Below are 11,912 nucleotides of genomic sequence, written 5' to 3'. Positions count from 1 at the left end.
CAACAAGACAATGCAAAACCACATGCTGCACATGTTACAACGGCATGGCTGCGGAAGGAGAGGGTACAGGTACTGGACTAGCCTGCCTGCAGTCCTGACCTGTCCCTAATAGAGAATGTGTGGAGAATTTTGAAACGAAGAATGCGATAATGACGACCCCGTACTGTTGCACATCTTAAGACGTGTTTGCAGGAAGAATGAGACAAAATAAAAGCTAAAACACTAAATCACTTGGTCTCCTCGGTGCGAAAACGTCTTTTAAGTGTGGTGAAAAGGAATGGCAACATTACAAAGTGGTAAATGCTTTACTGTCCCAACATTTTTGAGAATGTGTTGCAGGCCTACAATGCGGGAATGGATGTTTATTAATAAATGAAATAAAGTGTTTTTATTATTTGTATTTTTCATGCTGTCCCAACTTTTTCTGATTTGTGGTTGTAATTAAAACATTTGTAGAACAATATAATTCAGTATTTTATTATGTGGTTTCTGAAAACCAAACGTGCTGAGAATGATCTACCATCCAATCATCTGGTCAGTGGGGGTCCTGTATTGGATAGATAAATGAATAGTGAGTGAGAAAGGACAGTGTGTGTGTGTGTGTGTGTGTTTGTGTGTGTGTGTGTGTGTGTGTGTGTTTTTGTGTGTGTGTGTGTGTGTGTGTGTGTGTGTGTGTGTGTGAGCGAGAGAGAGAACAGCCCCTGATTCCGCTCGTGCATTTTTAACAGCGTTGTGGAACTTTGCTGTGGTTGCTATGACTGCTGAGCTATAACGTTACAGCCTGAAGAACCTAAAGAACCTGAAGAACCTGAGGAACATTAGGATTCATTCTGGATCACAAACTGCTGGTCTCTGCTGGTCTGCTGTACTTTATGAAGAGAGGAGAAAGCTCAGAAGTTCTACACTCAGCACCATAACTTCAGTTCTTCATTCAGCTGTCAGTAAACAACTGCATGGCTGTTCCTGTGAGTACACTCAGTGTTTAGCAGGTTTAAAGTACAATGCTTTTTGTTTTTGCTTTGTTGTCAATTCTGTCTTAGTTTATCATCTGATTTTGATACAATAATCTTTTAAATAAATTATAATGTTTTTTGTTCATTATAAATTTTTATTATTTGGTTTTTTGATGTTTCTTTAATTTTTATTTATTTATTTTTTGGTCAGTTACATTACAGGATTTATTTATTTTGCACCCAAGTCTAATATTGTCCTTACAAATAATTTATAAAAGCATAACATACTATAAATTACAATAAATAATAAATAAATTGTAGTAATTCTTTTTGTTAATTATAGATTTGTATTGTTTGGATTTTTTTTGTTTTATTTATTTTTTATTTATTTTATTATTATTATTATTATTATTATTATTATTATTTGATCAGTTACATAATGTTGTTATTTATAGATTTTAATTGTTTTTTATTTATTTGGTCAGTTACATTACAGGATTTATTTATTTATTTGGTCAGTTACATTACAGGATTTATTTATTTATTTGGTCAGTCACATTACAGGATTTATTTATTTTTTGGTCAGTTACATTAAAGGATTTATTTATTTTACTGCGATGAATTGTGCCCTATTCGGGGTGGTCCTGCCTTGTGTTCAGTTCAACCTTGACCAGGATAGAGTGGTTGATGACAGTAAAATGAAATACAATTACAGGTGGTATCACCCTTAATTGTACAGTTAAAACATGACCTTAATAAAATGCCTTTATCAACATTACAAACATGCAGTGTAGATACTACAAACATAAATGTATTCATGTATTTGAAAGTTGTTAATACCATGAACCATGAATCACGAACCCTGAACCCTGACAGACTTTTGGCTGGCTTTTAAACTTTGCTTTGCTAAATGTCAGGTGATCGTTTTCCTCTTTGGCTTGTGTGCAGTGCTGTCTGAGGATTTAAAAGTCATGGGTATTCTGTATTGGCCTTGCCTCTAATGCACAGGGACTTCTCTAGAGTCTCTTCATCCTTTAATAATATTATGGACTATAGATGGTGAAGTCTGTAAATTCCTTACAATTGTGTACAGAGAAACGTTCCTAAAATGTTGAATTATATTTTTTTGCCCTTGCGATAAATGTAAACACTGTGCTTTTTTCTTCTTCTTCTCTAAAGGCATGACTGGACCTCTAAGATGACTCTTAACACACAGAGAGAGGTTAAACAGGTGGTACGGAGAAGGGCAAGCACTCCAATCACCACTTCTCGATACAGAGAAACACACAAACATCCTCAGCACCCTCCACTGTGCCAGTCGTCCTCCTTGCAAACCGGGGACGCCAGACTCCACCTTTCGTCCTCTGACTCGGGGGAATCCGACAGCTCCGGCCATGACTGCCTCTACCGGGTCATGCTGTTAGGTGATCATGGAGTGGGCAAGTCGAGCCTCGCCGGCATTTTTGCAGGACTCCAAGACAACGATACCAACAAGTACATAGGAGGTGAGAATATTTAATACACTCACTCACTTTCTTAACCGCTTATTCAGTCAGGGACGCGGGAAGGTGCTGGAGCCTATCCCAGCTTTTCAATGGGCGCAAGGCACACAGTAACACCCTGGATGGGGCGCCAGTCCACACACTCATACATGCACCTATAGGGCAATTCAGTGTCTCCAATTAACCTGACTGCATGTTTATGGACTGTGGGAGGAAACCGGACAGGACATGCAAACTCCACACAGAAAGGTCCCGGACCGCCCCACCTGGGGATCGAACCCAGAACCTTCTTGCTGTGAGGCGACAGTGCTACCCACCGAGCCACTGTGCCACCCATATTTAATACATATGTCTAAAAAGTCAGGGTTTGGTTTGGAGGAACTCGTGTCGCCTGCATAGAGTCCGGTTTCCAATCTCATTGAACAGCTTTGGGATTATTTGGTGTGTTAATTGCAAACCAGACATTCTTGTCAGGCAATATAACTTTACAAATATGTTTTTGGCTAAAACTAAAAGTACAAATTCCCACAGACACACAGTAATTATAATAATAATACATTTACATTTTCAGCATTTATCAGACGCTTTTATCCAAAGCAACTTACATTACAGTTACTGTCTGAGCAATTGAGGGTTAAGGGCCTTGCTCGAGGGTCCAACAGTGGTAACCTGGCAGTGATGGGGCTTGAACTAACAATCTTTTGATTACTTGTCCAGTACCTTAATCACTAGGCTAATAATAATAATGCCATGCTCATGGTTTTGAGATGTGATGTCCAACAAGATCATGGTCAGGAGTCCATATTACTTTGGGCATACAGTGTATAAAACAACACACACACACACACACACACACTATATACAGTATTTAATCAGTGCCAGAATTATTGACATATTAGGTCAAATGTGTGGTAATTGGGGGCAAAACTGGTATCCAGTGAGATAGTCTGATGAATTTTTTTGGGGGGTTGGGGTGAGTAATGTTGAGTCAGAATAAAGACTCAATCTTACCTCAATAAGTCTGGGCTTAAAGTACATAGTAGATTAAATTAGTGCACTGCGAAGATTTATTCACACACAGAATGCAGTTTAGGATACAGCCAGAAAATCATTCATAATGCATAGCTGTTCGGACTGATCCCCTCCCTGATCAATATAATGGAACAGTTCCACCCTGATGGGTGTTGTCTCTTCCAGTGTTACATTGTATACATGGGATAATTAATGTAACACTTATGATTTTAACCCAGTTTTAAATAATTATGGCAGATTTTAGACTTAGTTTTTACATCCCTAGTAGAATTAGTGCCAAGGTGCAGTGACGCTGTTCTGGCAGCTCATGTTGGCTCAAGAACACATCGTGTCGTTTTTCTTTTAATTTGTCACTTGTCATTCTATGTGTTTCATTATATGCCAATTCCAGAAGTGTGAAAATCCTATATAAGCATGAGGGATTTAGAATAGGGGTCAGTGATCCTGTCCAGAGTGCCAGTGTTTCCAAATTGTATCAGTGTTTTAGAATAGGCTTCAGGAACACACATGGCCTACACAGACCAGTATGAATCAGTTATTGAAGATCAGTGGTTTGCAAGGAGAAAGAAACGCAAAGTACTCAAAGGAAACTGGTTCCACACAGAACAGGCAGAATTCGAGCCTGTGTAGTTTTGTTAACAGGTAAAATAGAGATAGCATCCACACGTGTTACCATACTCAAAGAACTTCTATAATTACAGAAATCTTTTGTTGTCTGTGTCAAACCTTTATAATAAATCTTTTTCTTATTGAATTGCTTTTAGCAGTTCAATGCCCCTAATGACCATGGTGTATCTGTTGGACTGAGCTGATTGACTGAACTCCAGAAAGTCACGTGCCCTAATCGATTAGAAAACACTAAATGTAGGGCAGTATTGATAAATATCTAGGTCATAACAGAGACGTGTGAGTTTTTAATATATCTAATTCATTTCTATATGTTCCCCAGGACATACCACCCATTTCTAACAATATAAAATACTGATAAAAATGAATGTTGATGAACTGAATACAATTAATAAATAAATAGTCACAGCTTAATAATGTTTATTTTGCTTGATACCAAACTTAAAAATAATACTTTTAATATCGAAAAAGTATGTGCACAGCCCTCCTAATTACTGACTTTAAGTGTTTATATGAGAGTTTTTAATATATCTATTACCACTCACCCTTTCCTTGATGGCAAACTCATTCTTCATGTCTTTAAACGCTAAAAATAAAATACCATTCAAGAAGAGCAGACAAGCTGCTCAGACCCGCTTCGAAACTCAGCTCTGTTATCTGGCTGGGCTACATGAACAACGATAGAGCCCAGACCTCATAACTGATGCGATTACTATCTCTGCTGGCTGATTGATGGCGTCTGCACAGAGACGAGGGATAATGGGATCAGTGCGTGACTCTCCGTACACAAAGCTGATCCACATAAGAACTCGTCTCGTGCAGGTGAAAAGATGCAGTCGGCTACTGCACACGTGTTGGAGGGGGCGTGTGTCAGTCGCGCTCTCCTCAATCAGCAGTGGGGATCGGCATCAGTAGAGAGGAAGCGTAATGCAATCGGGTAATTGAATACGACTACATTGGGAATGTATGTAGTTTATTAAGTTTCTCTGTTCTCCTGTTTTCTGCTACAGAGGACATGTTTGAAAGAACACTGACAGTGGACGGAGAGGAAACCACTCTCGTAGTAATGGATACATGGGAAACGGAAAAGCAAGTATGTAACGTTTTTAGGAACACGTTTCTTTATTAAATACATGCATCATTCACAGTCTAAGCAGAGAATAAATGAGCAAATTTTTTTTTTTTTTACAAAACCACAAAAACAAAATGTAACTGAGGTATTTGTTCAGAGGCTTGGTGGGTAGCACTGTCGCCCCACAGCAAGAAGGTCCTGGGTTTGATTCCCAGGTGGAGCGGTCCGGGTCATTTCCCTGTGGGTTTCCTTTGGTAACTCTAGTTTCTTCATACAGTCCAAAGACATGCAGTCATGTTAAACGGAGACACAACCCCCACCCCCGCCAAGTGCACAATTCAGATGATGATAAGAGAGGCAAAAAATCCCCATAATAATTAGCACCTTTTTACTTCACACCTAAATTCCTTAATACCCTCTTACAGTAAGTGTTTTCGGGAAAAACAATCCACTTAATTCTGCTGGTTAAGCTCTGCCAGGCTAGAAGACCAACAGAGAGTGGACAGAGGGCTGCACACATATGAGAACACTGATGGCTTTGGGACCTAATTACACACCTATTGATCTCTGTGCTCTGTCGTCTCTAACTGTGAGTTCTGGCCAGAATGGTTTACGGTTATGGTGCAATGTTTCTTTTAGTCATTTAGGGGTGAATGAGACATTTATTTTGCAGTCTGTATTTTAAAACATCCCATAAAGTCTCAGCTGTGTTTAGATCTGATGACTGGAGATTCATTCCAGTGTTTATAATAATAATAATAATAATACATTTTATTTATATAGCGCTTTTCAAGATACTCAAAGACGCTTTACATAAGACAAATAATCAAAACAAATACGTACATACACCATACAAATCATAGTACAAAATCAAAATAGTACATCAACATCAAGAATAATTAAGATAAAAACAAAGAGAGCAGCATAAGACAGTTCATTAAAAATTAGCTAAATTATGAGAGAGAACAACAAATATAGAACAATTTCTTAAAATTAGACAGAAGCAGGACAGATTTACATGCAATCAGGAAACTGAAAACTTTACAAGTTTTAGGATCTAGGACTTCACATTTCTGTCGTGATCTAAGTATAAAAACTATTAAAAAGAATAGCAAAAATAAAAGCATTTATTTTGTGTTGTTACAAGTTAAATGCCACTCTGAATAGATGAGTTTTGAGAAGTGACTTGAATTTGGACAGGTCAGGACAATCTCGTAGGTGTTTGGGGAGAGCATTCCATAAAGATGGAGCAGCTATGGAAAAGGCCCTGTCACCCCAGGTCCGGTGCTTGGTCCTAGAGGGTATGGACAGTAGGTTAGCCTCAGAAGAGCGAAGGCTACGGGAGGGAATGTGCTGATGGAGCAGGTCGGTGAGGTAGGATGGGGCCTGATTATGGAGAGCTTTGTGAGTGAATAGAAGAATTTTGAATTGAATGCGTTGAGCAACGGGAAGCCAATGAAGTTTTTGTAGAACAGGTGTAATATGATCACGGGAGCGAGTATGAGTAAGGAGGCGAGCAGCTGAATTCTGGATATACTGAAGTTTTTTTAGGATTTTGTTAGATGTACCATAAAGGATGCTATTGCAATAATCAATTCTGGATGTAATAAAAGCATGAATCAAGGTTTCGGCGGCAGAAAAGGAGAGTGATGGACGTAGACGTGCTATGTTTTTTAGATGAAAGAAAGCAGTTTTGGTGATGTGATTTACATGGCGGTCAAAAGAGAGGTTGCTATCAAAAATTACACCAAGATTTCGGATGTTAGAAGACGGAGACAAAGTGTCATTATCAATGGTAATTTGAAAATTTTTTGTGGTTTTTGCCAGGGTTGTAGGACCTACGATGATCATATCTGATTTTTCACAGTTTAATTTGAGGAAATTAGCTTTCATCCACAATTTCATTTCAGTGATGCAATTTGTCAGAGTGGAGTGAAGTTCAGTATTAATGGATTTGGAGGAGATGTACAGCTGAATATCATCAGCATAGCAGTGGAAATGTAAACCATGCCGACGTATGATGTCACCAAGGGGGAGCATATAAAGAATAAACAAAAGGGGACCTAACACTGAGCCTTGGGGAACGCCTTGGGACAGTGGAGCAATGGCAGAACTACAATTGTTGATATTAACAAACTGTTGTCTGTTTATGAGATATGACCTTAACCACAAAAGGGCAGTACCAGTGATGTTGACAGAGGATTCAAGGCGGGACAGAAGAATGGAGTGATTAATGGTGTCAAAAGCTGCAGTAAGATCAAGGAGGACGAGAATATTAATTTGTCCAGAGTCTGAGGAAAGAAGAAGGTCATTTGTGACTTTGAGGAGGGCTGACTCAGTGCTGTGCTGGGGGCGGAAACCAGACTGAAATGATTCAAATAGATTATTGGAATTTAGGTGATCTTTGAGCTGTGAGGCAACAACACGTTCCAGTATTTTCGACAGAAATGGAAGATTGGAAATGGGCCGAAAGTTACTCATAATGTTAGAGTCAAGTCCAGGTTTTTTAAGTATGGGAGTAACAGCAGCCAATTTGAGTGATTGAGGGACTGAGCCAGAACTAAGAGAGGAATTGATCATCTCTGTGATAAGTGATGAGATAACTGGAAAACAACCCTTAACAAGTTTTGATGGAGCAGGATCCAAAACACAAGTGGAGCTTCGCATCCCTGTTAAGATCTCAGATAGGTCCAAAAGAGACACAGGTGAGAACTGAGACAGAGGCTGGGTAATAAATTGAGATGAGATAGGCGGAGAAACAGAGATGACAGGGGAAACTGTCAGAAAATTGTGGATATTCTCAACTTTTGTTTGAAAAAATGAGAGGTAAGAGTTACACTTGTCAACTGTAAAGGAATTGGTAGTATTGTCAACTGGTTTGAGAAGTTTATTTATTGTGGAAAAGAGAGTCTTAGGATTTGTTGATCCAGCATGTATGAGTTCGGAATAGTAAGTGGATCGGGCTGCCGTAAGAGCGTCTTTGTAATGTTGAAGATAATCAGAATAAATCTGATAATGTACTGTTAGACCGGTTTTCTTATAAAGTCTTTCAAGCTGGCGTTTACGGGATTTCATTTGGTGAAGCTCAATTGTGTACCATGGTGCGGAATGACTAAAAGAAACAAATTTGGTTCTCAAAGGAGCCAGCTCATCAAGACATGAGGCGAGTATGTCATTATAGTAATCGACAAGGTCAGATGAATTACTAGACAGTACAGGACAGACAGACATCTTTTTAACAAGAGAATCTGAGAAAGCAGAGGGAGAGATATATTGAAGATTCCTGAAGGATATTTTACGTTTAGCTCTAGTGATGGGCCTAGTGACCTCAATGTCCATGATGATTGTCAAATGATCAGAGACAGTAAGGTCATGGCTGGACGGCTGATGAACTAGGACACCAGTAGAGCAGACAAGGTCAAGAGTATGACCTTTTTTATGAGTTGGAAAATGTATATGTTGTGTGAAATTAAAACACTGTAACAATTCCAAAAATTCCCTGGCAAATTTACAGTTGTTGTCATCAATATGGATGTTAAAATCACCCATAAGCAGTACAGAGGATGAGAGGGCACTAAGCTGGGTTAAAAAATCTGAAAAATCAGAGAGAAAGGAAGCGTTTGGCTTTGGCGGACGATAAACTACAGCAGTGACCAGAGGAGTAGGCCCTGACAACTTGAAAGCCAGGTGTTCAAAAGAAAGAGCAGCAGGAAAAGACAAAGTGGTTATTTTAATATCATCCCTATAGACTGCAGCAACACCACCACCTCGCCCTTCCATACGAGGTTCATCAATATACGAGTATCCCATTGGCGTGGTCTGATTTAACGTAAAATAATCCAAGGGTTTATGCCAAGTTTCAGTGAGACAGAAAAAGTCTAGTTCACTGTCAGATATAAATTCACTGAGTACAGTACTTATCAACCCATTCAAATAATTGGAGAAGTATTTGTGGGGGGATTATCATCTTTCATCCTTCATCATCCTTATATGACCAAGTAAAGCAATTGCCATGTCTGATGATTACCTTGAGACTGCTGCCCATACCGTTATGGATCCCACACTGTACTTATTACTTGGAAGCGGACAATTATAAGTCATCCAGATGTAGGAAATAATGGTTAAAGTTGACCCATCAGTCAAGGGGTCATGGTATTGTGCTTTTTATTTCTTTTAATGCTAATGATTTCTGAGTGGCTACCCTGCCATGAATTCCAGCTTTGGAAAGCTTACAAGGTATATTTTTGTAGAGACTGGCACATAGAGATAGTGCTGTTTTGACTCCTTTATCCATTTGACCACCTCATTTCCAGTTGGTAAAAATACCACTAGGTACATTAAGCTCAGCATGGTGCATTGTTCTGATAAGTCATGTATGCACCATACGTCCGGACCAACCATGGGTCCGGACCAAGGGAACCTAATTCCTGCATTCTTGGTAGAGCAGTTGTAGTTCAGTGGTTAAGGTACTGGACTAGTGATCAAAAAGTCATTGGCTCAAGCCTTTGAGCAAGACCCTTAAGGTGCTTAAGTAAGGTCCTTAAAGGACATGGTTTGTGAGTTTGGTATGGATGAATTTTAGTAGCCTGTGCAGAACCTTGACATCAACTTCATTAAACAAGTTCTGGGTGTATTGCAGTGAACATCAAACATCAGTGCCTAACCACACAAGTGCTATTTTGGAAAGCCTTCTCAGGAGAGTGAAGACTGTTATAGCTGCAATGTGTATGTGGGTTCCAAAGCCTTCTCAGAAGAGTGAGTGTTATAGCTGCAAAGGTGTCAACTTCATAACAGTGGTCATGGTTTTGGAATGAGATACTCAACAAGCTTATGATCGGTCTCCACATACGTTTGGTCATATACTGTATTGTAGTATGAACCTCATAATAATCTCAAAACACACGTTTTGTCATAATACTGCAGTCAGCATGACAACCCAATGTGTTAGTAATGTTCTTCTGTCTTGGTGATTGGCAGGAAGAGGATGAGAACTGGGTGCAGGATTACTGCATGCAGGTTGGTACCGCTTACATCATTGTTTACTCCATCACTGACCGCAGTAGCTTCGAGAGCGCATCAGAGCTGCGTATCCAGCTGCGCCGCATCCGCCAGGCTGACAACGTTCCCATCATTCTTGTAGGAAACAAGAGCGACCTGGTGCGCAGCCGGGAAGTAGCAGTAGAAGGTGTGATTGTTTACTACTACTAATGCTTGCACAGTAATTTTTTTAATCAAGGTTCTTAACTCTTCTACGATTATCTGTTTGTTAGAGGGCCGGTCCTGCGCTGTGGTCTTCGACTGTAAATTCATCGAAACGTCGGCCTCGTTGCACCACAACGTTCAGGAGCTGTTTGAAGGCATCATAAGGCAGATACGCCTGCGGAGAGACAGCAAAGAGACCAATGAGCACCGGCGCTCCATCTACAAGCGCAAGGAAAGCATTACCAAGAAGGCTCGCCGCTTCCTCGACAGGCTGGTAGCCAAGAACAACAAGAAGATGGCTCTGAAAGTACGCTCTAAATCCTGCCATGACCTCTCTGTGCTCTGACCTGTTTCCTTCACCAACAGTACAGACATTTTTGGTGTTATTATTTATTCAGACAGCTTGGGGGTGAATTTATGGTCATTTGTTACACTTTACCATTATGTACATTCGTTTAATACATTAAGGACTTTTTCAAGTGTCTGCGTAGGATTCCTTTGGATGATCCGGTTTATTTCCACCACCCAAAAACATGCCAGTAGACAAACAGCTTGCTTTAAATTGTCCCAAAGTAAAAACGTATGTGGGTTGGTGTGTTCTTGTCCTGTGCCCAGTGTTTTTGGGAAGACTTTGAACACATCACGGATCTGTTCAAGAATGAATGAACTATGCAACATTCTTTGTCATGACTGTTTTTTAGTGTTACTCGTAAACAGGCTATTGCAGCAGATAGACGAATCCCTCATCCAACCCCTTTCCATCAGACACTGCCAACTGTGTCTGTTGGATGCCCAGCCCAGTCGGTGGCACAGCCTAGTTAAACCGTTATGCAATCACTTGGTATCTGAGACCTCAAATTTTTCTTTTTTTTTTTTGCTTAATATAATTGCATTTAACAGTCTGGCGTCACTGTTGTTAAGCTTTACATGTTTTCAATGGAGGACAGCAGACCGGCCAGTCTAGCACCTACACTCTGTTATTACAAAGCCAAGCTGCTTGACACAAAGAATGTAGCTCTGCATTGACTTGCTAAAAGAAGTACTTTCAACTTTCCAATCGCACATTATCTTTGGAATAGGTTGCAGTGGGTTCTTCAAAAAGTTTCCACACTTTTTTTTTACTCTGTTTATTAAGAATTTCAAAAACAAATCACATTACTTTTCTACATAGTCACCTTCCTTTGCGATGCATATTTCCAGCGTTTTTTATTTATTTATTTATTAGGATTTTAACGTCATGTTTTACACTTTGGTTGCATTCATGACAGGAACGGTAGTTACTCATTACACAAGATCATATAAAACACAGTCATGGACAATTTAGTATCTCCAATTCACCTCACTTGCATGTCTTTGGACTGTGGGTGGAAACCCATGCAGACACTGGGAGAACATGCAAACTCCACACAGAAAGGACCCGGACCCGGACCGCCCCGCCTGGGGATCGAACCCAGGACCTTCTTGCTGTGAGGCGACAGTGCTACCCACATTTCACATTTACGGCATTTAGCAGACGCTTTTATC

At 39.8% G+C, this 11,912-nt stretch overlaps 1 protein-coding gene across 1 annotated transcript; it reads left to right on the top strand.

Moving 5' to 3' along the window:
- The first annotated feature begins 913 nt into the window (after nt 1-913).
- Nucleotides 914-10,890, top strand: rem1 (RAS (RAD and GEM)-like GTP-binding 1). Its single transcript, XM_062986552.1, has 5 exons — nt 914-965; nt 2,133-2,458; nt 5,125-5,207; nt 10,170-10,371; nt 10,457-10,890. The coding sequence occupies exons 2-5, from the start codon at nt 2,152-2,154 to the stop codon at nt 10,732-10,734; spliced, it is 870 nt and encodes a 289-aa protein (XP_062842622.1). The 5' UTR covers nt 914-965; nt 2,133-2,151; the 3' UTR covers nt 10,735-10,890.
- The last annotated feature ends 1,022 nt before the right edge of the window (nt 10,891-11,912 follow it).

The sequence above is a fragment of the Trichomycterus rosablanca genome, chromosome 24, assembly GCF_030014385.1.
Source record: "Trichomycterus rosablanca isolate fTriRos1 chromosome 24, fTriRos1.hap1, whole genome shotgun sequence".
NCBI lineage: Eukaryota > Metazoa > Chordata > Actinopteri > Siluriformes > Trichomycteridae > Trichomycterus > Trichomycterus rosablanca.
This window is presented reverse-complemented; position numbering and strand designations above follow the sequence as displayed.